General features: G+C 45.3%; 1 protein-coding gene across 1 annotated transcript; it reads left to right on the top strand.

The window, feature by feature from the left end:
* The first annotated feature begins 102 nt into the window (after window positions 1-102).
* SREK1IP1 (SREK1 interacting protein 1) lies at window positions 103-25,220 on the top strand. The gene is made up of 5 exons (XM_019532137.1): window positions 103-215; window positions 9,014-9,061; window positions 13,510-13,650; window positions 17,882-17,957; window positions 24,924-25,220. The coding sequence occupies exons 1-5, from the start codon at window positions 200-202 to the stop codon at window positions 25,111-25,113; spliced, it is 471 nt and encodes a 156-aa protein (XP_019387682.1). The 5' UTR covers window positions 103-199; the 3' UTR covers window positions 25,114-25,220.
* Window positions 25,221-27,006: the final 1,786 nt, after the last annotated feature.

Here is a 27,006-nt window from a genome sequence, read left to right as displayed (position 1 = left end):
GTGACTGGGCAACGGACCGCCTGAGCTGGGCGACGCACTGGCCCCACCCCGCACCTCTAGGCCCCGCAGCTGCCTTCCTTGGGCCGCCCCCGCACCTCCCCTCCTCCTCCTCCCCCCCCGCTTGGGCGAGTGGTGCGGCCCACGGCGCGTCGCGCTCAGCCTCGGCCCGGAACAACGCGGCCAGAGGAGGCGGAGGTGGATGATGGCGCTGCCAGGTGGGCACCTTGTTTGTGAGCAGCGGGTGGCGGCCCCTTCCCTGTGCCCCAACCCCCGGCCGGGCTGGGAGCGCCCTCTACGAAGCCTGGGCTGGGCCGCAGCCTAAGCTCCTGGATGCAGGGGCTCCTCCTCCGCGCAGAGTGCGGGGAGTCGTCCCCACCTGTGGGGCGTAGGGTTGCCAACCCTCCAGGATCGCCTGGGAGCCTCCAGGAATTGGAGAGTCACCCGGGAGACAAGTAATATGGTGTTTAAAATAAACATTAAATGTTGTGTCCAGGTTAGGGCCGTGGGGTTGTTGTTGTTGTTTTTTTAATGTAATAGTAATGTGCATTTGCCTTCGTGAGTGCAGTACAGTACTTGTCATTAATGGTCATTAATGTCACTACATCACTTGAGGAAACCTCCCGGAATAGATTCAAACAGAGTTGGCAACCTGAAGTGGGGAATCGCCTTCCTCTGTCTGGCCTGGCCCTCTCCCGGGGTCTCCTGAGCGAATGCTGACTCCCTTTTACAGCAGCTGGATGTGGGTTGCTGTGTCTCTTGCTCTACCTGGGTCAGGTGAGGGTGCGAGAGCTGTGGTGTGTCAGGTGAGCGCAGGCTTGTGCATGCACAGTTTAGATGTGGGTTTGTGCAGGATGGTTTGGGTAGGGAAGATCCTGCCTGTCAGGCAGGGGCTGGACTAGATGACCGATGGGCATAGTAAGCAGTCTAGATTATTTTCTGGTGGTGTTTTCAGCTCAGTTAAGCAGTCAGGCAAGAGCATCAGAAACGGTCACAAAGTGAACTGTAAGTCACTTTCAGAAGGCAAACGTTTCCCAGATCTGTACAGAATACCCCACCTGTCAGGGAAAGAAGTTTTAATCGCCAGACAGGGCTTTGTAAGGGAAATGCTGTGGTTTTAAAAATGTTTCCATGCTAGTTTATTGGGGGACTTGTTTCCTTCCTGCCTGTGTGTGGAGCTTTAAGTGGAGTACAGTTTGCACTGACTGGCCCCGCTCTTTAGGCCTGAAACTTATGTGCCGTGGCCTGGTGAACTAGGACAGCTGCAGAAAGATCTCTAAGCTGTAGGTTTAATTTTGGAGTATCCTTCTCCTAGGTAAGTTCCCAAACCAGGGCTAAAGATTTCCACCTGCCCTAGTTATTGCGGTTGGGTCGCTATTTGTCTGAAGCCTCACCTTTCACCTTACTGTCATGGGATACCCTACCAAAAAAAATTTCAAGATGGCAATGTTCTTGGGATCATCAGGGCACGCAAGCCTCTCCACCACAACATGGAAGAGGAGTTTATTGCTTCATAACAAATCAAGCTCATTCTGCCATCAGTGCTGAGTGGAAGTATTGGCCACAATCACAATACAGAGTAATCCTGAGTTCAGTATAAACTCATACAGAAATTTTAAACTTTCAGCAGTCTTTTATAGTTGGTTTGGGCTTTGCTGGCCTTATATTCCTTTTTCTAGTGGCCAGACCTAACATGACAGTACCCTGAATTGAACTGTTTGCAGGGTTTGAATCCCAGAAGACTGGGTTATATGTCTGTGTGAGCTAATGGACGAGGTCTGTTTGCTCAAAGCAGCAGAATAATTATAAAGCTCTATGCATAGGCTACCTGCTAGAATAGAACCAAGGGGTGTGTATAAAAGTTGTTTTTTTCATGACATAAAGGGCTTTATTGCCATGACTGGGGGATCTGGGTTTCCCATTTGCCACAGGGAAAAATGCAGGAAAGTGCCCATTTTTGCATTTTAAGGGGAAAACCCAGATTTTCTCTCTTCAAGGAGAAAAACATGGGAAATGGCAGGTTTCCCTTTGCAGGCTGGCAGAGTTCCAGCCTATAAGGCACTGGGGGACCAGGAGGAAGGTGATCAGGCAGGGAGCGCCACCAGCACGCGTGCACAGCAGCATAGAACAGCTTTCCACAGATAAGCCTGCTTGGAGGGAGGGAGGGATTGAGGCTCCCCTAGTGAGGGAGGAAGGAGTGGGGCTGGAGCTGGGACTGCTGCCCAGCTAGGATAAGGCCTGGGACCAAAATGTGTGGGCACAGGGTCTGGGCAGGGAGTGGGATGGAGCCTCAGGCAGTTCATCTGGGGGGCAGCAAGGGGGCTGGCTTTCCACTGCTGCCCAGACTCCCAGGGGTGTTACAGGGGACACATGTTCTCCAGATTTGCGCGCAGGGCAGAGGTGGATGTGGGCTTCTTGCTGCTCTTCCACATGGGGCCTCTGTGTCCCAGCAGGTGGGACTTGGCATGGCAGAGTAGGGCAGGGAGGTGCCACCTCTGGGGGGATGGGACTGGAGACACCTCATCATGGCAATGCGAGGCTCCCAGATGTGACACCAAGCCTCCCCACCCTACTCTGCCTTTTGTTCAGGTTCCCACCTGCTGGGCCATGGGAGAAGGGCAGCAGAGCACAGAGCCCCAAGCCTACAGCGGGCATCCTGCATCTGCTACCACCACAGACTCCACTCCAGCTGTGGTCCACTTCATGGCTGCAGTTGCTGCCTCCCACAGGCAGCAGCCTGGGCTAGGGTGCTGCTGGGGGTGGGAAGGTAGCTGTAGATCTGGGTTCCTGTCCCTGTAGCCCTAGCAGCTGGGGACCCCCCGCTGGCAGGACTGGGTGCGGGCAGGGGGCTGTAGGTTGGGAGTGAGTGATACCGGCAGGGTTGGGGTGACTGGCTTGGGAGGGAGTGGCGATGGCATGGGCAGGACACTGGCATGTCAGGGTGGCTCTACACCTCAAACCAGTGTGGGGAACAGCCACAGCTGGACTTGCATCCTGGTGAGCAAAGGAGGTAGGGGAGCTCTGATTTTCCATGATAAAAAACTCAAAATCAAATGCCAAAATTTATAGGTATTTATAATTTATTTATTATAGTGATTGAGGCTTCCGAATTGCTTTTAAATTGTAAATATAAAACATTGTGTTCAACTGATAAGGAAGAATTTATTTTCTGTCCAAGCCCCCAAGGTCTGGAACAGCCTGCCATTGGAGGTGGTTCAGGCACCTACATTGAACACCTTCAAGAGTAAATTGGATGCTTATCTTGCTGGGATCCTGTGACCCCAGCTGACTTCCTGCCCTTTGGGTGGGGGACTAGACTCGATGATCTTCTGAGGTCCCTTCTAGCCCTAATGTCTGTGAAATCTATGATACCTATATTTATGTAGTGGTGTTTCATTTTAACCATGGAAAAACATGGATTTGGGGTTTTTTGATTGGAGTCTGCAGCTTTTAAACAAAGAAAACTAAGATGCTTGGCCATGACTTAATAGAAGTGTATGGATTTACAGTACTTTAAAAATGCGTACATCACTTTAAATTAACCCTTGTTAAATGAGTTATTATATTTGAAGCACTGTATTTTACAGCATTTTAGGTTTACAGTGCTTTTAAAAACTTCTGCATACTGGTCAAATTTTTGACCAGTGGAGAAGACTGAGGTGGCTATGGAGTGCCCCCTAACCTGGAAAGTGCAGTGAGGTTCAGAGACCTTTCCCCCCCTTCCCCTCCAAACACTGCACATCTGTCATATTTAAGAACACTGTAACTATAGGCGCCAACTTTCATTTTTGCCGGGGCGGGGGGGGGGTGTGGCCAAGATGATGGAGGTGTGCCAGCCCCCAGTATGTGGGGAATGGGATGGGTATATGGGAAAAAGGGGTTGTGGGCACAGGTAATGCGCGGGGGGGTAGGATTCCTGTGCCAGATTCCTGTGTGCAAAGCAGGGTGTGGGGCTGCAGCCTGGCCAGACCAGCCTGGACAGGATCCACTTCAGGAGCTCACTGGGCAGGACCCAGTACAGGAGGGAGCACCACACTGCCCTGTCCACCAAGGTGAGACACCCTCTGGCTTCAGCAGCAGCAGGAGCGCAATTCCACGCCACTTCCGCACCTCACCTTGGTGGCCAGGGTGCTCTGTCCTGCACTGGGTCCTGCCTGCTGGGCCAGAGGCAGCTCCTACCTGGAGCTGGTCCACCCTGGCTGCAGCCCTGTGCCCCATGTCCTGCTCTGGGTGCAGAAATCTCGGGGGTCACATGCCCTCCTGCTGTGTCACCTTCCCCTTTCCCCCCTTCCCCAACTCCCCTCCACCACTGCCTGTGCTCCCTTGCTGCCCTGATGCATTGCCTGTGCTCCCCTGCCCCTCTCTTCCACATTGCCTGTGTTCCCCCTCCTCCCTGCCACATCACTCTGGCCCCCTTGCCCCTCTGTGCTGCATCACCTGTGTACCTCCACCCTTCCTAATGTGTCACCTGTGCCCCCTCATCACTCACCCCCATAGACTTACCTAGAGGGAACTGTTCTTCATTCACCACTGTTTGGCTGTCATGTGCATGTGGCACCCCCTTCCACCTGTAGCCCTTCCTGCTCCCCCCTGCCCCAAGCAGCTCCTTGTAGCCTACAAAGAGAAACCCTCTTTCTCATGTTTTTCTCCTTTAAAGGGGAAACATTATGTAATTTTCTTCCGGTTTAGGCCCCAACAGCCCTCTTCCCAAGGGGAGCCAGGGCCCTCAGGCCCATACATTCTCAGCACCTATGGCTGTAACTTTATAGCTGTATAAAAACTGCTGTAAATTACAGCACTGTAAAACAGTGTGCAGATCACTCCTGTACACACCCAAGAGCTACTCAAAGAATTGCATTAAAGGTTTTCAGTAGAGGAGGTGGTTTGGGGCACTTTGACAGGTGATTTTAATACCACTGTAAGGACCTATCTACAAATTACACTTAAGGTGTGATTGATTAACCAGCTAAGCAGGCCTTTTAAGTAGTCACGCAGCCACACGTTCAATCACTTAATGGCATGATAAAAAACTTCAAAGTTTTTCCACAAAATACGTGCTTTATAACTGTTTCCTATTATAGCATTAAATGAGTGTTCTGGGAGGCCTGTCAGCTGATTGGAGCTCCCAGCTGCATGTGTACCCCCAAGCCTAGGACCTCCCAGGCAGGAAGGTTCACCTCTTCAGGCAGCAGAGGTGCTTGGGGTACCCCTGTGGCTGGGAAACTTGTCAGCTGAGGGGACTCCCAGCTGTGGGAGCTTGTTTCTTGCTGGTTCAAGAAAGCTCAGGATTAGGCTCTGCCTGCACTGGCAGTAAGCCATAATGAGAGCTGATTTGTGATCCCTCAGTCACACCTTCTGCCGTGCACATGTGACATTGCAGGAGGTGTGATTGTGTGGATTGTGCATTAGATCCCATCATGCCTTTAACTGCACCTATAGAGGGGCCCTAATATGATGGTGGTAAGGAATCTGGAGACTTCCTTGCTTTTGGGGATGTAGGTAAGATGCACTAATGCAGTGGAGGCCAAACTTTATGGCAGGTGTGCCACAAACTAGCCTTGCAACTTTCCTGGGTGCCATTCCAGGCCTTTCTCCTGCCTGATTTGCTGTTCTACTTTATGCTTTCTTCCCTATGCTCCCTGCCCTATTTGCTTTCTCCTTCTTGCCTTCTCTACAGATGTCCTACTTGTCCCCTCCCTGAACTACTGGGTCTCACACACAGGCTGCCTGTGCCACACCTGATCTAATGCAATTTTAATTCTCCAAAAAGGGTTATAGGGAAGTATGTGCACTAAAGTAAATACAGTAACAAGTAAGCCACTTTCAATTTTTGCTGCAATATGTTTTGCCTGATATATTGAGGCACCGTTAATAATTTTTTTTTTACGTTTATAATACATTTTTTTCTTTATTACACAAATTCCAAATACAAAATGTATATATTCTGGTTCACTTAATGTACAATTCCTTACTACAAAAATTTGGCGTGTTTACTATATAACAAGAGTAGGCAACTCCCAGCATGGGTACCAGTGTGGCATGCAAAGACATTTTGCTTGGTGCACAAGCCTCAGGGTGGATGGCAGGGAAGGGGCCAGGGCTGTGCTACCACAAGGAAGATCAGGCCCCTTTGCAGCTCCTCTCCCTTCCCCCCCCCAACCCTTCCCGAAGTCTGCCCCTGACATGCCAGCATCTTACAGGTTGAGGTTGCAGTTGTTTTTGGCACTCTGCCCAAAAATGTTGCCTACGCTTGATATATAAAGATTACATAGTTGATTTATTCCATTACAACAATTTCTGCTTTGTATTCTTGTATGTAGTCACCACCAAAATAAAAGATGAGATAATTCTGCTATATGGAATGGTTGATCATCTAGGTTTTAGTGTGCTAAGAAAAGTTGAAGAGTATCCAGTACTTTGCCTTGATAGCATAGATCATTACTTTTTTAAACCCATTAATAATCAGAAACAAATCTCATTGTTATTTAGAATGAGCATAGTGTACATTTGGAAATGACTAATTATGCTATAACAGATGATGAATTAACCAAAATGTTTTGTTTACAAATCAACAGAACTCTGGTAGGGGTTCGGTGCTTCAATTAATAAGACCATATTGATGATTTACCCAGTGACAAATTAATAAGATTTATGCCACTGTTCTTTAGGCTGTTTTTCTTTATTCTCGCTCACTGCTCATATAAACCACCTATTTTGTCCCCCTGTCCTGATGGAAGTGCTTAAAATAAGATTATAAGAGATTACTGTAAAATTAACACCACCAAAAACTGGTACACAAAGTATATCTATTGCTGTTCTCTACCTTCCAAAGGTCTGAAATATTTGTACCTGTAAACTCTAAAACTGCTAGAGCTTTGGAATACAAGTCTTTGTTTTTCACCACTGAAGTGTGTCCATGTGTGTCCTTCCAGAGAGAAAGCTACTAAATATATGACTTGGTCAACAGATGGTTAGAGATAGCAGTTTGTTTAAATTAGTTTTATAAGAGTAGAATAAATTCTGTACTGTGGAGAGCTACTGTAGTACCTTTTCTATGATGCTTTGTGCAACAAAAAAAAAAAGATAGGGAGGGGAAGGGAGGGTTTCATAAGTGTCTTCCATGACTAAATTGTTTCTTCTTGGCTGAGAGAGAAAGAAGCCTTTTTGCCCCTTAAATAAAATCTGAATATTCTCAGCAGTTGTACCAGTTGAGGTAGATCTTAATATTTGTTGATGCTAATGTTTTATTTTGACTAATATATCTTATTGTATACCTTCAGTGTTTAAATTATGGTATGTATAAACATTTAGCCACCTAATACAGTGTGCTAACTCCTGCAAACCAGACAGGTACAAATAAAACACAGTTTCATAGTTTCTAGGGTCGGAAGGGACCTGAGCAGATCATCAGGTCTAACCCCCTGCTATGGCAGGAAAGAGTACTGGGGTCAAACGACCCCAGCAAGGTGTTCATCTAGCCTCCTCTTAAAGACACCCAGGGTAGGAGCCTGCACCACTTCTCTTGGAAGTTGGTTCCAGATCCTAGCTGCCCTGACCGTGAAGTAGCGCCTCCTGATGTCTAGTCTGAATCTACTGTCTGCCAGCTTGTGACCATTATTCCTGGTCACTCCTGGTAGTGCTTGGGGGAACAGGGACTTCCCCAGTGCCTACTGGTCCCCTCTGACTAGTTTGTAACAGGCCACTAGATCCCCCCTCAGCCTTTTCTTGTAGAGGCTGAACAGGTTCAGGTCCCATAGCCTCTTCTCATAAGGCCTGCCCTGCTGCCCCCTGATCGTGTGAGTGGCCTCCTCTGGACCCTGCTGGACCATGCTGTCCACATCCCTCTTGAAGTGCAGTGCCCAGAACTGGACCCAGTACTCCAGCTGCGACCTGACCAATGCCACATAGAGGGGGAGTATCACCTTCTTGGACCTGCTCAAGATGCATCTGTGGATGCATGACAAGGTGCGGTTGGCCTTCCTGACTGCATCTTCACACTGCTGGCCCATGTTCTTCTTGGAGTCAGTGATGACTCCAAGATCCTTTTCCACCTCTGTACATATGGCAATCCCAACGATATTGGAATTAAGTGTGTATTTTAAAGATTAATATAGCATGACTTATTGCTTGTATACAGTTTATCCATAGATTCAAGTTGAGGGTGACGATGCCGTATGTGAAATGATGGATAATAGAGAGGTACAAAAGAGACAATGAGTAGAACACACATAGGGTGTTGAATTATTACTTTCTGTAGTTGGCATTAGTCTTAGAATATTGAAATCATGACATAACTGTGAATATATATTTTTTGTTTCAGTAGACAAAACAAAAATCAGGGAAAAGGGCAAAAAACAATTAAAACTGATTAAAACAATTTTTGGTTGTACTTCAGTGACAGCAAACACTGCATTTTCAAGTTTCAATCTATTTTTAACTTTTTGCAACTTTAAAACCAAAAGTCACTGTTTCAGAACAGAGTTGAAATAAATCATTTAATGTCAAAGCATTTTAGTTTGGAAATGTTGAAACAAAAATCTGGTGATTTTTTTAATTATTTATTTATTTAAGTTTCCCTTTTTGTTATGCTAATTATTTTTGTACTTAATATGAATAACTTATTTAAAAAGTATATGCAGTTACTGAATGTAGGGGATCCGTGTTAGTGAATGTAGGGGATCCATGCTAATTTTGACTTTCATGCAATGGGATTAGTGTTTGGCAAGTGCTAGGACCTAACTGATTTGACACAGAATGTTAAAATTAGTGTGACAGGGTCCCATACAAAAAAACAGACTTGAAGATATTATAACATCATTACTTTTATTTCCCTTTTACATTATGAATGCCAACCTTTTGGTGAGAGAAGGTGATTAAATAAATAACTTCCAAAATGAATTGCCAGTGCAGTACATCATGACTTGATCTAAGAGCATAATAAAATAAAGGCTAAAAAGAAACTGCATTAGCATAAGTTCTAGTTGATTGTTGTTGGTAATAGAATTCTGTTTTTCAGGTGGAAATAAGGATAACATCAGGGCAGGATGCAAGAAATGTGGCTATCGTAAGTATGCTTATAGCCCATCATTTCCCAAACTTATTAAAGCGGAGCTGCTGCTTCAGGAAAATCAACAAATTTCCCCTCTCCTGCTAGCCTACCTATAAAATTTTATACAACTTTTCACTTTCTGTTCTTCTCTCTAGTTTTCATCCCTCCTTCAACTTCGGGAAATCTTAGTGTAGATCTTTATAATGTACTATTGCTGTCTTACGTATTTCAACAAGAAGCAAATAGTCAACAAATTGGAATTTAAAGTTTTTGGTTGGCATTTGAATCGGCAATAGGACTGTGAAATAGGCCCTATTCGATTCAGATTCAGCCCAAATCGGGGACAGTGATTCGCTCCATTGATTCGGATCCCTGTCCCTGATTCGATTCGGCCAAATCTGAAGATTCAGTGCTGATTCATGATTCAGATACAGACACAACTTTAAAAATTTTTTTACATACCTTGAGGTAGCAGCATGGCTCGTGATCGCTACAGTGCTGAGGAGGATGGAGCATCCCGTAGAAGCATGGGGGGCTTCTGTGGGATGCTCCATCTGCCCCAGTGTGGGGAATACCGGGTGGGAGCAAGTGGTGGAGACAGTGGCTGGGACTGTCACCCCCACCCTGCCCCCTTCACCTCAGGGGGCCATGCTCTCACCCCTGGAGCAATGAAGGGGGAGGGACCCCAACAGGGGCTGCTGTGCCTCGGCCAGGCAGGCCCCAGCTGGGGTCCTGGGTGGAGAGGGGACAGGGGCAGGAAGGGCTGTATTCCCCCCTCCTTTGCCTTAGGAGGCCATGCTGGGTCTGGCATCTGGCCAGGGCCTGGGGTCTGGGATCTGGCCACACTTCCCCTTCTCCCCCTCCCAAAGCCTAGCAAAGGCTGCTTCCCCCCTCCCCCTCCAGGCACACCCTGGCTGGAGTCCCTGCAGGCTAGGGTGGGGATTGAAACCCCTCCCCAATCATGCTTAGGGTTGCAAGGGGCCTGACCCCATCCCCTGCCTCAGCTTAGCTTCTCTGTGGCCTAGCCACTACAGAAGGGAACGGAGGGCTCGCTCTAGTGCCCCCCCCCCCCCCAGTTTCTGGCCTGAGCCACTACAGGCATGTGCCTGCATTTCTGCAATTAAAACTCAATGTCTATTCACTTGCATGCTGGTTCAATCTATGCAGGTTAAAGTAATCTCCAGAGATTGAATCAGTTAAGGCTCGGGTTTTTTTGAATGTCTGTACTTAGCCTCAATGAAGCAGGCCATGCCAGGCAAGGTAAGCAGCTGCTGTAACTCTGGAGAGGGCCCAGATGGCTCATGTGCCAGGTGGCGGGGGGGGAAGGGATATGCAGAACGAGCAGGATGTGGGAAATGAACACGTGGAGTGACAGAAATGCAGTACAGGGAGGAACATGGGGGGAAAAAATGTGTGTGGTATGGGTGGGAGCACAGGGGAAGGGGTGCCATGGAGATTATGGGGGAAGCGATATGCTGGGCATGGGGAAGCACAGCGATAGGAAGCAGGAAAGGGGGAACGTGGAGCAAGCGGGGTGCAGTGGGAAGTATGGGGGGGAAGGGCACATGGTGTGGGGGCGAACGCAGGGAAAGGGCGTAAGGTGAGGGGGTGGAATGGGGAAAATGAGGGAAGGGGCATGGGGAAAGGGATGCATAGGGAGTGGGAGAAATAGAACATGGTGAGAGAGGAGCACAAGGAAGGGGCATGCAGTGCAGGAGGAGCATGGGGAACAGGAAAAGGGGAACAGAGCAGAGGATGCATGGGCAAGGGGAGCTCAGGGAGGGGCAGGCACAAGAGGTACAAGTGGTAAGAGAAGGAAGGCACCGGTGGCAGGGGTGCAGGCACAGGGGACATGTGGCAAGGAGGGACAGGGTTGTGGGCTTGGCTGGCTACTTCCCAGCTGCTGCTTTCCCTGTGACAGTGGTGGGAAGGATGAATTTAAGATGTCAGGGCCTGCATGCGCACTACACTGACTGGCTCAGCATGTGTCTACACTGTGCCAACAGGTATGGGTAACCCGTTGAACCCCATTCATGATGGGGATTGGGGATTGCAATTATTCCCCTTGAACGAAGAATTCCCAGTAAATGCAGATCATAAGCTCATGTGGATTAATAAACATTCGAACACTTACCTTGCTGGGATCCTTTGGCCCTAGCTGACTTCCATTCCCTGGGGAATGCAACTGGGCTCAGTGATCTTCTGAGGTCCCTTCCAGCCCTAATGTCTATGAAATCTAAAATGACATTCCAGTAACTTGTTTCTAGACATGGAAAATTAAAACAAATTTATAATTTTCTGTGTCTACAATATAATAATTGGAGGGGAAGACAGGTTGTCTTCAGATTTGAGTAAATATAGTATTTAAGCAGTTCATGCAGATAATGGCTAGGTACTGGCATTCAAAAAGCCCAAGGTAGAATCTATCTAAGTTGCACAGTTTTCTCTAAGCAGCGTAGTTTAGATTGGTAGCAGACTGAACACACATTTGCCCTGTGGTTTGGATGTGGGGGAGCAAGGGGCCAACTCTCAGATCAAGTTCTGCCATTTTTAAACCAGTCTGTGTGCCAAACATCTGTTTTGTTATGGGCATATGTTGGTTTCCAGTCACTTATACTGGTAAAATTGTGAACTCTGTACCTGACCAATGTTTGTTACAATGTAAGCAATAAGAAAAAAGTTTGGGAGCTGTGTAGTGTAAAGTAGTTAACTTACATGCCTAAAAGATAAGTGCATAATTTGGGTTGAATATACTGTGTTACCATTTAGCATTTCCATGTTGTGTGATGTGGATGGCTTGATGGCTACTCACTTTATAAATGGCCTAAATTTATTGTCTTTTTTTGGGGGGTGGGGAGTGAGGGGAGGGAATGGTCTAGTAACAAAACCGGCTTTACTTGAATCATTTTCTTAATTTTTAAGATCATTTTGTTGATGCCATTTTCAAACAATTTTAGTTCTGTGTTTAAAGACAGGTTATGTGGCTTGCTGAAATTTCAATAAATTTGTCACTCATTCACTGGGTTGATTTATTTATTTTTATTCCCTCTGAAGACTCGCAACAATTTCAGAATACTACCATTTAATATGTAAAATGTTGGAAACTTTCTGGAAGAGAGAAACTTGGTTAGGAAAATCAAGTGATTTATCTTTTGTTAATGTTCCCTACTGCTTTGCCTTCAGGAACCTATCTTTGATATGAAGAGTCTGTGTTTGTTTCAATAACTACCCTGGTTCCTGTGGAGACTTCTAGCTGGGTTCCTTTTTTGTATACAGTTAGATTATTTTTTCAGCTGACAGCTTTACAAAAGGTTGAGTTTAGAGCTCTGGTTTTCACATTTCCCCTTGTCTGTTATTTTCAGATGGGTTTTCATTTTCTTATCTGTTGCTGGGATACAAACTTGGGATTTTTGCTTCCTTTTAAAAAAATATGCATACGTATAGATAGCTGCTTCTGCAGATAAAGTCCTTTTTAATGAGCTGACGTTTCTAATAATTACTGCATTATAGAAGAATTAGTCAATTTACTGTCTCTGAGCTAGAAATGTTTATTATTGGTACAACAACCAGAGGCGGGTACTCAAATGTTTTATATCGCCTTTACCCTGGAATTTCTGATCTTGAGCTCATCCTAGAAAACATGCCTCAAATTTTTAATTGCTCCTATTGTCTTTCTACATTTCTGGTTTAATCTTTTTCTTATTTAAGTGTGTTTTCTGTGTACACTGTGTTCTTACCACCTGCTGTATCTTTAAAGCATTAATAACTGTTGACATGTATTCTCTATTTTAGAACATACAAATGACAAATAATAGTCTTCCACATTTTTTGGTTATTCTTTGGCTGGTACAGATAAAATTTGTTGCTGGAAGGGAAATAGATTTCACATTTTTCTCTAAAAACATTCTTTTTCATTTGCAAAACTTTACTTTTCTTTGAGTAAATACTTCAAAAACAAATAATACAAAAGCTTAGAAGGGTTTAAAAACTATGAGAGAAACACTGATGGATAGAAGGATATGCTGGGCGAACAAGAAAACTCATCTCCAGTCAACAAACTTCTTCCCCAGTGCACAAATCCCAAAAGCCCTGCAGTATTCTTTCAAATTGACCTTCATTTATTTCTCCACTGGTGGACTAAAATTTTAGTCCAACACTTTACCCTGTCTCCGTAATATTAAAATGTACACTTCACAACCCAAAGCAGCAAGTCTTCAGCCACATTGCTGCTTTCCCAGGAGAAACCCTGAGTATACAGATGTTTGGGAGTATTCTCCCAGAGCAAAAATTGCCACTCCAGAAATAAAAATAACCCTGAGTTAAACAACCAGGATTAAATAACAAGCAGGATTAAATCACTCCCAGGAGCATTTCTTGTGGAACAGAAAATGTCTGTACCTATTCAGTATCACTTCATAACAAGTCATGTTTTTCTCTCTGTCTTAACCTTTTTTTTATTTCAGCTGGTCATCTGACATTTGAATGCCGAAATTTTCTGCGCGTGGACCCTAAAAGAGACATTGTTTTAGATGTTAGCAGTACAAGCAGTGAAGACAGTGAGGAAGAAGAACTGATAAGACTGCAATCCATAGGAGAGAAAAAGAGTAAGCTCTAAATTAGTAGAACATTATAAACTAAAAAATAAATCTTTTTAAGTGCCGTGACTGTCACTTTATACTTGGAAATTTTTCCTTTGCTAATCAAAGCAGTTGCCTAAAAAGGCTTTTATTGTGCATCTTTTTAGTCTAGTTATTGTCTTTAGTTCCTAACCAAGATTTTGTTTGAAAGCAACTAGTGAATTGGATTTGAGAATTAACAGTTGGTGTTATATCTGTTCATGTACAATATGGAAAACCTACATTCGAGCTGATTTTGAATGAGAGGGACAGCTGTTTCTTCGGAATATGTAGCATGATCCTGTAGCAATATAAGTGAGTTAAATTACCTTAAACCTGATCCTGGATGAGGCAGTGTTAAAGTTTGAGAAGTTTTACAGAATCATACTGATATAACAGTTGCCGAGCAACAGGTTGTTATGTCTGTCTGGTGTCTTAGAAGAATAAACCTCAAATTCTCCAGAGAGAGAACTGGGTGGGATGAAGTAATTCACAGGTACTCAAGTTTATATAGAGATGGCGACTCTGGATGGACAAAGGTCTAATCAGAAAGATACCTCTCATGGGAGTCTGTCTTGGCATAGTCTGAGCCTACCAGTTTAGGTATACTGGGACATGGTCACCTGCTGTTATTTTGAAGTTGCTATTTATTATTAGATCAGTCTTATGTATACCAACCTTGATGCACTTATTATTTTTCATGCCCTTGCATTTTCAGTCTTAATTTTTTATACTCTTTTGTCTCCACTTTTATACTCTTATTATGACTCCACTTCCTGATCAAAACCTAACAGTTGGGCCATTAGAATGGAGGGGTAGAGATAGGTATTCTCCCAATATCTCCTGTATTGCTAGAACCCTTCAAAAGAAATGCTGAGACACCTGTTGTAGCATATTGAAGTGCTCAGCAAAAGAAATCTCCGTTTTGAAGATCTGGTCAGGAACAAGTTTGTTCACAAACATTAAGTAAATTTGAACCTGGGGATTTTTGCATCTGCTGCTGAGTTGGCCACTCATTTGGGAAAAAAGATAGTCCTGATGATGAAACAGCTAGCTTTAAGCAAACGTGTAGGACAGAATCTTTTGCTCTTTAGTATAGATCATCTGGCGAGTATAGATTCCTGTTTTGAATTGTGGAAGTGCTATATGTTTGTTGGCTTGTCTTCCTGTTTGATTCACTCAGCTTCAAAAAGTCAAGAGAATGATGGTTACACACAGATTTTTGATAGCCAGTCTAACCTAGCACAGAAAAGTAGATTTTTCCCTAAGAAAAAACAAGTTCTAAAGATGAAGGAAGTGCTATGATTAGATGGTGTAGTAATACATTTGATCTGCGTATTTGATCAAAATTTAGCATTGGGCTTTTTTAATTCAGTGCTGGCAACCTTACAATTACAATTTTTGAATTCATGGGTTTTTACATATCTGCATTACTAATAACTTGCAAAATACTAAAACTGAAAGCAACTTCCAAACTAGTGGGAAGGAATCAGAACTTGTGGCAGAGGTGATAGCTTTTATTAGACCAGCTAGATGTATCCTGTAAACTAGCTGTGTATTCTTCTATAATTATGCAGTTTTGTTGCTGACTGAAAATGGAAACTCAGCCATTACCTGTTCTTCTAATGAAATGCACCATAATGGCTGTGGATTTCTTTCAAATTATCAATCCCATCTCTTCCACCCCAACATCAATCTTCAGATGAGTGGTGCTAACTCAGAAGTGCTCTACCTTGTTAACTACATGAGAATGCATAGGTGTTGCTCTTAGGGGCAAAGTTTGCTGTTTGAATACTAGATAGCTTACAGTTAACTGTGGATCCAAGGTGCATTGACTTAAAGAAACATTGAATTAAAATCAACTTTAGATGCCATCAAAGTCATTTGCTTTTCTTTCTGGATACTTTTATAAATAGGCTTTGTGATAAAGTGTATGCAGGGTTGGATCCCAGAGGTGGTATAGCACCAAGGCCGTGCTCCCCTTTTGGATGTGCTTCACATGTGCAGTGAGCTCTGGTAGCTCACTAGAAAAATGCAAAACTCCAGAACTCTTGTTTCAGAGATGATACCTTTTATTAGACCAACTAAGAAATCACAAAAAATCTTTTTCTGCAAGCTTTCAGGTGCACACACTTTCCTCAGACTCAGGGAAAATTAAAGATGGTAAAAAGTCCTCATAGGTAGAAAATACATTTCATTTTTGCACAGAGGAAGGTGAAGATGGAAGTCTGTTCCTTTGGGTCCCTGGGAGTATCTTTGTCAGATAAGGCAGGATTCCTTCCCTGGTGGTGTCAGATGACAGACGGGCAGGGAAGTGTAGAAATCTTTCTTGTTGTTTAGCAGCCCAGCCCAATCCAGCTGCATGGGAAAGGAGTCATGCCTTGGCTCTGAACTGGCCCTATGCGGGGAAAGGGGCATAGCCCAGCTCTGAACCAGCCACACGGGCCTAAGCATGTGGGGGAGGAAGGGTGCATTGTCCAGCCTCAGGCTGGCCTGGTGGAAGGAAAGAAACATGGCCTGACTTACCTGCCACAGAACTTGGGATTTGCTAGTGGGGAGGATGGTGATAACATTTTGTAACCTGCCACCAAATTTTCTGACCCATTTGGAGCCCCGTGAGCTGGATTCCAAGGCTCCACAGGCCATGTTTGGCTCGTGGGCTGAAATTTTAGCACCCCTGATCTAATCCATCCACCAGTTCTAAGTCAGGACTAAGTATATTTAGACCACCCTAGGTAGCTAGCTAAACTGTTTTATCATGTAGTGCTCCTTAACTTTGTATGTTGTTTATCACTTAGTTCCCCTCTGGTGTCCTAGTTTCAGTACCAAGTTGTTGATATGACTCTCTGTCATGTTATAGCAGGGTGAAATATAGCCTTAGTGTCACACTGGTCATGGATGAGTCCTACTCCAGTTACTTTATTGAGTGTTTACATAAACTCAAACCTTGCTTTCCCAAATAGTATGGGGACAGAGAGAAGGAAAACCAGGAAGAATGTTTGGTAAATCTTGAAGATGTGAGTTTAAGTTTTACTGATAAAGAGGATATTCGCATGAGAACTGTGAAAGAGACATAAATTATAGAAAATTAGGGTTGGAAGGTACCTCAGGAGGTCATCTAGTCCAACCCCCTGCTCAAAGCAGGACCATCCCGAACTAGATCATTCCAGCCAGGGCTTTGTCAGCCTGGGCCTTAAAAACCACCAAGGATGGATATTCTACCACCTCTCTAGGTAACCTGTTCCAGTGCTTCACTCACCTAGTGATAAAGTTTTTCCTAATATCCAACTTAAACCTCCCTTGCTGTAACTTGAGACCACTGCTCCTTGTTCTGTCATTTGTCACCTCTGAGAACAGTTTGGCTCCATCCTCTTTGAAACCATCCCTCAGGTAGTTAAAAGCTACTGTCAGCCCTGCCCCCTCCCTCAGTTTTTTCTGCAAACTAAATAAACCCAGTTCCCTTAGCCTCGTCTCATAAGTTATATGCCTCAGCCCCCAAACCATTTGTTGTCCTCCACTGGGCTGTCTCCAATTTGTCCACATCCTTTCTACAGTGGGGAGCCCAGAACTAGCCACAGTACTCCAAATGTTGTTGGCTTTCTTGAGAGCAAGGGCACACTGCTTTCTTGTATCCATCTAATCGTCCACTGTAGCCCCCCAGGTCCTTTTCTGCAGAGCTGCTGCTTAGCCATTCAGGCTCCAGCCTGTAGTGGTACATGGGATTCTTCTGTACTAAGTGCAGGACTTTGCACTTGTCCTTGTTGACCTCATGAGATATCTTTTGGCCCAATCCTCCAGTTTGTCTAGGTCGCTCTGAATCCTAGCCCTAACCTCCAGTTTATCTGCTATACCCCACAGCATGGTGTCACCTGCAAAGTTGCTGAGGGTGCACTCTATCCCATCTTCCAGATTGTTAATGAAGATACTGAAATACAAGCATCCTTTCTGTGGAGACAGAAGCAGTTAATATACATGTCTGTGAATTAGGAGTTCTCACCATGTTTTTGTGCAAAACATATTTGGATGTTGCTATTTAGAATGTGAGAGGTATAATCAAAGTGCTTCTGCCCTGTAAAATCTCTTGTAATGAACAGATTGAAGAAGTAAGAGAGAATATTTTGGTCTTGGAGAAGAAAAGAATTTGGTGTTTCAAGTTTAGTATAAAATGTATTTTGAAAGAGAGAATATTTTGTTAAAATTACAACTTTTATACCCATAGGTACAAATGATGAAGAAGAAAAAAAGCAAAAAAGAAAAAGCAAAGAAAAATCCAAACTAAAGAAATCCAGAAAAAGGTAAATTCCTTATACTTAGTTTTAAGCTACAAACAGAATATTAATAGTACTTTTAATTCCAAAATGTATTTTTCAAATTCATTGTTATATCCCTTAAACATGTTAATCTTCATGCTTGCTTTTGCTTTCATAAAAACCCATATCTCCAAATCTGAACTTGTGATACAGAATTTTTTTGCTTTTCAAATATTAAGAGAAAATATGAATCTCTTACATTACAAATGGGGAACAAAACTAAAACTTAGCAAATATTAGAAACACTAAAAAAATGTGCTTCACAGAATGAGATGAAACAATTTTAGGATGGGTTTTGAATTACTTTATTTGCTTCCTAGTTAAGTGACAGCTGTATCAGGGCTCTGATCTATAAAGCAGTGGTCTTCAACCTTTTTAGGTTGAAGAAAACTTTTGGAATTTAAAAGGAACTGAAGATCTGCCCCCTGCTCAGCAGGTTAGTCTGTGGGAAGGGGAGGGAGGAGGGGAAAGGGCCATGCAGGGGGAGTAAGGCAGATCAAGCCCCCAGCCCTAGCCCCACTCCCTCCCTCACCAATCAGGCCTTGATCTGCCTTCCCCTCCTACCCCCTAACAGCAAGGAGGTAGAGAATGGGGCAGAGGCAATAGCAAGCCCTGTACAGCCAGTGCGGGGCAGGGGATGGAGCTGCGAGTGGCTCATCTGGGGGGGTGCAGGGAGGGAGGGTATGTAGCCTGGGAGGGTATGGGGGGGCATGTGCCCCCAGATCTGCCCATGAGGCAGGCTGGGGTTGGGGTGGCTCTGGCTCTTCCTAGCCAGGCTGCAGGGGTACTGGAGGCTCCCAGCACAGCGCCACCCTCCCCAAGCACGGGCCAAGCCCACAGTTGCAGCCCACTCTACCCCTCACCTGCCAGAACCTGTCCCCCAAGTTCTGTGTGGGGGCTAGGCTGTGCCGGACTTTTCTCGATGGGTCTGGCCTGCGCTTACATTTGGGGGCGGGTGGCTCTGGCTTTGGGAGTGGTGGTTGGGGGGTGGGGGGGATTATGGACCCTCCACCATGACCTCACTCCCAGCACTGCCACAGCCCAGCCAGTGCTGCCCCAGCCTTCAGCCCACTCTGTGGGCAGGTCCACGGGCACATGCCCCCTGTGCCCTCATGGGCTGAGTGCCTCTCCTTCTCACACCCCCGGATGAGCCACTCGTGGCTCTGTCCCCTGCCCCACACCGACTGTACAGGGCCTGCCCCATTCCCTACATCAGAGGTGCTGCAGCTGCCAGCGCTGCCCTGCATTTGTGGGGGGCATGTGCCCCTTCAGTCTGTGTGTGGCAGAGGCAACTGCTGTGGCAGACTAGGTCCTGCACCCCAAGCTCCACTGCATATGCCCCCCAGGCCTCTGCCCCTTCCCTCCCCCACTAACTGACTGCTGGACTGGGAGGTGGGAGGGGTGGGCACATGTTTATACACATGCACACTCAGCCCCCGCAGCCCAGGATGAACTTCAAGAGGCTCCAGGATCTACCGGTCAATTGAGAGAGAGCAGTTGGTGACCACTGCTATGAAGACAACCACATTCTCTAGGCTCGTGGAATTTGTGTAGCTCTATTATAGCCAGTCAGTGTGTTAAGATGAAGTCATGTTAATTCACAATTGTAGTAACCGCATTTCTCCTCTGACACTCATTTTTTGTCATTGATTATGAAAGAATTGTCTGTTTCCTGTAAGTGAAAGTTTGTAGCTCTCAGTACCTTCTGATGCCTATTTGTGATTATGTGCCTGTTTTATTTTCCAAAACTTCTCAAAACTGCTTCCAGTGAAAGTGCATTAAGGTTCCACATTCTATTTGAAGATAAGTGCCAAGAATTCAAATTCTATATCAAACTATAGAGTTCTGGGATACTCCTTCATCCTATTTCATTGTAGGTGCCCAAATAACTTTCCTTCCCTAAAAGTGCTGGGGGGTGGATCATAGGGCACTGTGCTCGGATCATTGCTGGTTCCTGCTTCTGCTGTGGCAATGCCACATATGCAGCAGGGGTCTGAGTGCCTGAGTCCACTTTAGCCTGTGCAGGCTCCCCTACTGGTCCCTCCAGACCTTATACTCCCAAGAATCCCTTCTACTGTTTCAACCTTCTTCCACACTGTGGTATCTCCTGACCTCTAATTTACATGTAGGTAGATTATGGGCCCTATCTTGAAGTTAGCTGGGTTCCAAGTGTTTGGTTTTCTCTGCTCTAATATGCAGTGTAGTTGCAGTTCACATCAAAATCTCCAACTGCATAAAAATTCCACATGACAACCAGAACCTGTCTGAGGCTTATCTGGGCCATGGACAACTTTTAAATTAATTAAAAATATATTTGTTTCAGAGGCTGGGAAGAACAGGCATGTTGCTGTAGTATGGTATGAGAGCAGGAGAAGAAAGAGACCCTGAGTAGAGGTGGTCAGAATTTTTTTTGACAAAATAGTTTTCTCATAAAACATCTTAAATTCAACAAATCTTTTATCAGATTGCTCACTGTATTTTCCTTAGAAATCTGCTAGCTTTCATTAGGGAGTTGATGGTGATCCAGGACCTTCCAGAGGTGATGGGGTCTGGAAAGCACTGCTTACCATGTGTCACGGCGCGGGGCCCGAGCAGCGGCCGTGATCTCTCCTGGCGCCCCCTGTCGTGCCAAGTTAGCATCCAGGCACCCTCGTTCTCGCCCGCCACGTCTTTGCTGGTAATATTGTTAAAGGGAGGCTGCCTTTTTGTCCCCTTGGACATGGTGTTCTTATTTATCCTGGCCCCTAATGAGCTGTATAGCTTGATCTTTGTTGCACCCTGCCTTATGGGCTATGCATGGCTCCCACCACCCCTTATACCACACCCCAAACCTCTCAGATATACCAGACGTTGTTGAGTCAGTTCCTATTGCCCGCGCCCTTGCGGATGCCCTCTGAGCTTATCTTCACCTCGTGGCCCACACCGGGGCCCTTCTGTGTACCCTCGCCCCCTCTGGGGCTTAACGCAATGCTCCTGCCCCCTCTGGGCTCTTATTCCTATACGGCCTCATTGGGCTTCTATTCTTGCGCACCCCCTGAGCTACTTGCATATGCACCCTCACGGGCATTCCCTGGTTTCTTCTGCATCTCCTGCCCGCTCTGGGGCCTTTTCCCCATGCTCGCCGTATGATTGCCCTGCTTGGGGCTTCCCTCCGTACAATTGCCCCCCCGGGGGCTTCTCTCACGCACGCCCCCCTGGGGGCTTCCCACTGTTGCCCACTCTGGTGCTCTTCCCCGGTTTGGGGCTCAGGTGGCCGTAGCCATGCCTGGCCCCCAAATCCCTTCCCTGGGACTCCTAGCTCTGTACAGCTCAGGTGGCCTTGGCATTACCTGGCCCTCAATCAACTGGGCCCCTTCTCAGGGCTGGGGTCAGTGCACCCCTGACTACTGTGCCCTCTCTTGGCACCAGGAACCCCCACGCTACTGGGGAGCTCCTATGAGGCCTCCTTCAACCCCTACAGCCTCACCCAGTCCTCCGGTGTAATAACAAACGGCAAACAAACAGAATGACACGAGTCAACCGGCTATAACTCAAACGAAGCCTCCTGGCTCGAACGTGAACCCAAACCATCTGGTAGCTTATCCTCTCAAATCCCTACCAGGGTTTCCTCCGCCCAGTCTCCTCGCAGGGGAGTTGATTCAGGCCCTTAAGCATCTATAGACTGCAATGCTTCCACAGAGCTCCCACTCCAGCTGCCAGAGGAGAACTGCCTGCTTGGCCTCAGCCTAGGCTGTTTATATAGGCCAGGCCCTGCCCCCTTCCGGTCAGCTGACCAACTGCAGTTACCCTGGCAACCAACACCTGTGTCTCTTCCTAGGAGCAGGGCACCAAAGTGCCCCTGCGACACCATGCTAGGACTCCTGGGCTCTGATGCTGGAGCTGGGAACCTGAAATCACTGTAAACCCTAGCTTTAACCAGGGCTCAGTTCTTGGCTCTACAGCAGGAAGTGTGAAAGACTTGAGAGCCATGCTCCCATGGCTGCCAGGGAGAAGCTGCTTTTGCAAAGGCACTCAGTGCCTGGCGGAGGAGAATGTCCCTTGCAAACACCTTACCCTGCCCACACACACCCCAGCATCTCTGCGGCAGTCCCTGCACTCGGGCCCCTGCTGCACACGTGGCATTGCCATAGCAGCAGCAGGAGCCAGTAATGATCCCTTTGTTGTTGAGCACAGTGCCCTGTGACCTACTTCTCAACAGCCCCTCTCCCTCCCACTGCTCACTGGGGACCTGTAGTCTGCCATGCACTGGGGCTGGCAGCAGGGCACAGGAACCAGACTTCTCAGCAGGGTGCTCTGATAATGTCTTTCCAGCTGATAATGTAATTTTTCCTTTTATCCATGCTGATCCAGTAGCCATCCAATGTATCAGTGCACCCCTACTGATCATGTCTCTGTTGCAAACTGGCTGTGCCAGACAGTGACTTACTCAAACACACTTCTGTGCACATTCAGTATCCCAACTAGAAGCCAGATAGCTGAATTAGCACTGCGGGTAGGTGCACTAGCTCTGACTCCAAGTTCTGCTAATCAGCCCATCTGTAGCACTATGTAAATGTAGATAAACTGCTTCTAGCCAGGGAGGTACCACAAGTGGACCAGTGCAGCATTTTGAGTACACTGCTGTTGGGCACAGTAAGTACGTTTGGTGTAGGCATGCCTCTCTCAGACTGTATTGAGCTAAAAAAATATATGGTGAACTTGTATATACTGTTGAGTAGTACCTTAGGAATAAAATTGGCTAGAAATGAGATTTTGTACTATTGGTAATATTAATTTTTTTCTTCTCCCTTATTATTTTACACAGCAAACTTCTAACTGAAGTATACAAAGACAATACAGGGGAGTCAGTCTTCAGTTGTCATGTTAAAGCTAAATTCTTCATATCTTACTTCACTTTTATTACATGTGAATTATTAGGGCCACCTTGTTGATTACAGTAAACAAGACTTGATCCATTTGCACTGTAACTTGTTTTTCAGTACAGAATTCTAGCATATACATAAAACGTTAAGATAAATCCGCTCTGACATTTAATTGAAATGGCCTTTTATGTTCTATAATACCTGCCATTCATATTTGCAGTAGTAAGGTGGTAAGACTTCAACTAGTAAGACTTGATGATATTATTGATATTGTTGCTATAGATTTTCTGATAGAACTTTCAGCCTTGTACATATCTCATTTTCATGCTTTTAGTCAATTTTCTCTAAATCTAAAAACATGAACTCTTTGGCAGCCAAAGTTTCAGCTATGAAATACTGATGTTTATAGTTTGAACAATGGTGTAGGCATAGGAAAAATCAAGTAGTTGGTTCAAACCAGAAGGATACAAATACTAGTTGCTTTACAAGGATGAGTCATCCAGCATTTCCAGCCATGACCTGTCCATTTCCTATAACTACATTACTAAAGCAATACCAGAAATGTTGCTGTTTATGGTATGGCAGCCCATCAGAGTGGCTGCTGTTTGGATGGACATGGAAGTCATGGGCTAAATTCTGCTTCACCACTAAGACATGTGGGTGGCATTTACTCCGTTTTTTAGACAACCAAGTCACAAAATAAAATTGTACTTCACCCAACAGTCTGAATCCTACTAAGATGTTCACATTTCTTATTCATCTACATTTTTTGCCTTTTGCAGCTAAGTTTTCCTTCCTCTACATGCTAAGTTCAATACAGCCACCAAAGCATTCAGCTTCATTTATGTTCCCTGCTCATTCATTTTCCATGGAGGTGTGTAAATGTCATGTGAGACCCTCAAAACTCTAGTTGGCAAAAAAGCATTTAGTGGCCTGACAGCAGGAGGTGCCTATCTTTTGCTCTGCAGCTTAGTGAATAAAACTGTTGTCTGTGATATGGCAAATTCAACTTCTGACCCCTTGTTCTCAAGAGAGGATATAAAACCGCATCTCCCACACTGCAAGCCTGTCCTAACTAACCACCAAGCCACAGACTAGATATGACTTGGTACACACTCATGTTGAAGCTAAGACACTGGTCAGCCAACAGAGAAAGATTAAGTGGAATAAAAGGAGAAAGAGAGCAAGAGAGAGGCTTTCTTTGCAGTCCAGAGAGACAGACAGCCTTTTGTCTAGGAGTGATGAACAAGGCTTTGTTCTGTGTATTATATACTCATTGGGAAAAGCTGCAAAACTACACTGGGAACCAGAGAGGAGGCTTTTCTGTGTGGTGTTCCATCTGGTTGAAACCCCGTTACAGTGAGACTGAAATATGTTATCTAAGATAGTATTTGGAAAGCCTTTAGTGGTAGTCCTCATTGCAGTAGTTCTTGATGGATGAAATGCTCATTCAAAGACACTACTCAGAATACTTTTCAGGAAGGAGCATGAACCTCTGTTTGGAGAAGAAAACACTAAACCTCAAGGTCTCTGCTTTCATAAAGATAAAGCCACATATGTACAGTGTCCAGCCTTCTCCAGCAATCTGTCGTTAGCCCACTGCATTATGACACATCAGCTTACTTTTTCCTACTTCAAATCTCATTTGGAATAGCCCATTTCTGTCACACCTCTTACTATACCTGACAGAAGGATGGAAATTGTACTTTCTCAATGGGGAGTTTAGAGGTGTGGCCCTCCTGGATAAAATACAATCTGTTTCTGGCGGTGCCTAAAGGTTGCTCACTGAGATGAACTAGAACTTTTTTGATCCTGTAGGGAGAAATCTAATGCACCTCTGGCAGCTTCTTATTAAAAGACTAGACCTACCCATCTACACGGGCAAAGTAGAATCATGCGCTGTGCTGGGTGACATTAGCACAGAAAAGATGGAGACTAAGTCAGAGATTTCTTAGCAGCAGAATAAAATTTAGTCCTATGACCTTTTATTCCTCACAGACTGATACGGAAAATCTAGATTAATAGTATGTGTGCAATTTGCCTTTCCTTCACTGATTAAGTTCCCAATCTTCATTTTGTGTTTTCATAGGACTTATACATCAAGCACCACAGAAGAGGATGATCCAAAGCCAAAAAAACAGAAGTCTCATAAAAAAGAGAGGAAAAAGGAGAAAAAGAGCAAATCTAAAAAAGGAAAACATCACAAAAAAGAAAAAAAGAAGAGAAAAAAGGAGAAAGATTCATCATCTGATAGTTCAGACACTTCTAGTAGTGACTGAGGAGTTAAATCATTCTAAATTTGTTCCTCTAATGGCTAAGATGATTTGCCTTTCTAACCTGTCCTATTTATGCTTTTGCAGTGTTATTGGGTTAAATATATATATATATATATATATATATATATTTTTTTTTTTTTTTGGTAAATTTATTTACAAATACCAACACTTTATTAAACTGAAACATTTGAAAATGATCTATATGCATTTACTTTTTGCCATTTTAATGCGATTTTATTACTACCATTTTATACAACTTGGACCAAGAAAATAAAATAGGGTTTACCTTTTTTAGTCCACTATCAACCGTTCTGCTTTGAATCCCAGGACATCACAGAATATAATGATCTTTGGATTGAAACAGTCCCAGAGAAAGATTTGAAACGATTAAGTTACTTTGCACTGAAACATTCCTTAATGAAAAGCATACCCATTTAAGTCATACAACCTCAATTTAAAAAAAATATATTTGGCACAATGTGCAACATGTGAAACACAAAAGCAATAAACACAGATATAAGAGAGAATTACTTTTGAACGGGCAATGTAGGGAGCTGTGACTTGTTACAAAGAACCACATTCTAGAATCAATCTGATAATGTGCTTTGGATCATATAGTCATTTGTTTTCCGGAATGCTCAAAGTGAGCTTGTCAATACACAGACATTTTGTAATTACTAGCATTCTTCAGAGTCCTTTTCCCTGGTTTTATTTCTTGCCATTAGACACCTTTCTTGCCTAAGGTAAATCTAAACCAGGGGTGTCAAAGATCCAGCCTGTAGGCCAGATACAGCCCATAGAGCCACATCATCCAGCCCCTGGTGCTGGACCTGTGTGGGGCCAGTTGCCAATGCCTCCCCCTCTTCCCCCCCCACAAACTCTGGTCAGTCCAGGATGAAGGCTGTACATGATGCCCACTCCAGCTGGTCCAGAGCAGGCATAGAGTGCAGTGCAGTCCTGGACTTGCCAGAATAGGTTCTGTATCTGGTGTGGAGGGAGGGAGGGGTTGCTCTGTAAGTCTCCTGTATGCTGGGTCTAAGCACCTGCTTTGGCAAGTCCAGGACCTGTGCTGCACACAGCATCCAATCCAAATGAGCTGGAGCAGGCACTGCCTGCAGCTCATGTTCCAGTCCAACCAGAGTTGGCACCACGTGGTATAGCCCTTGAGCAGCAGGAGTGAGTGCTGCAAGTGGTTGATCTGGCATGTGGGTATGAGGGGGAGGATCTGTGGGCCTAATCTGGCCTGTGGGGTTGGCACTGCTCCATTCATCCATCCCATGGACTGGCCCAGCGTTACTTGTCTGGCCCATGGGGCGAAATGAGTTTGACACCCATCTGGTGTTTATCTAGTGACAGTCAAGCCAGATTGCCTGTGGCAAGGGTGTCAAACTCATCTGGTCCCCCAGGCCAGATGAGTGGCATTGGGCCAGTTAGGCCAGACCAGACCCACAGGTTGGCCCTGCGTTCCAGATTTGGAGTGGGTGCCTCTGGAGTTGTGCTACACAGCCGCAGAGCCCCCACATGGCCACTCTGCTGTTTCAGAACACAAGCTGGAACAACCCCCAGGTGCAGTGATTGGGGCCATCCCATGCACCCTGCAAGCTGCCTGTGGGTCATTTAGAGACCCACAGCCAGTGCCTGTCCCTGACTGTTACAGCTCCACAAACCGGATTCAGCCCATGGACCACATCTTGGACGTGCTTGTTCTACAGCAGTGTCTTAGGTGTGTCAGTACTCTGTTAAGAGTACTTGCCCGCTCATCTTCATGAAAAGATAGAATCCAAAAACTGAAACTTTGGATAGTCTTGATAATCTACACCATTTTGTTAATAGTAAATGACATCAAACTTTTCTTCTGTGTAAACAAGGGTCTGTTTCTACCCCACTGAAATCAGT

Source organism: Crocodylus porosus, unplaced genomic scaffold, assembly GCF_001723895.1.
Source record: "Crocodylus porosus isolate Cpor-Errol unplaced genomic scaffold, CroPor_comp1, whole genome shotgun sequence".
Taxonomy (NCBI): Eukaryota; Metazoa; Chordata; order Crocodylia; family Crocodylidae; genus Crocodylus; species Crocodylus porosus.
The sequence above is the reverse complement of the archived record's forward strand: the minus strand, read 5'-3'. Positions and strand labels throughout refer to the sequence as shown.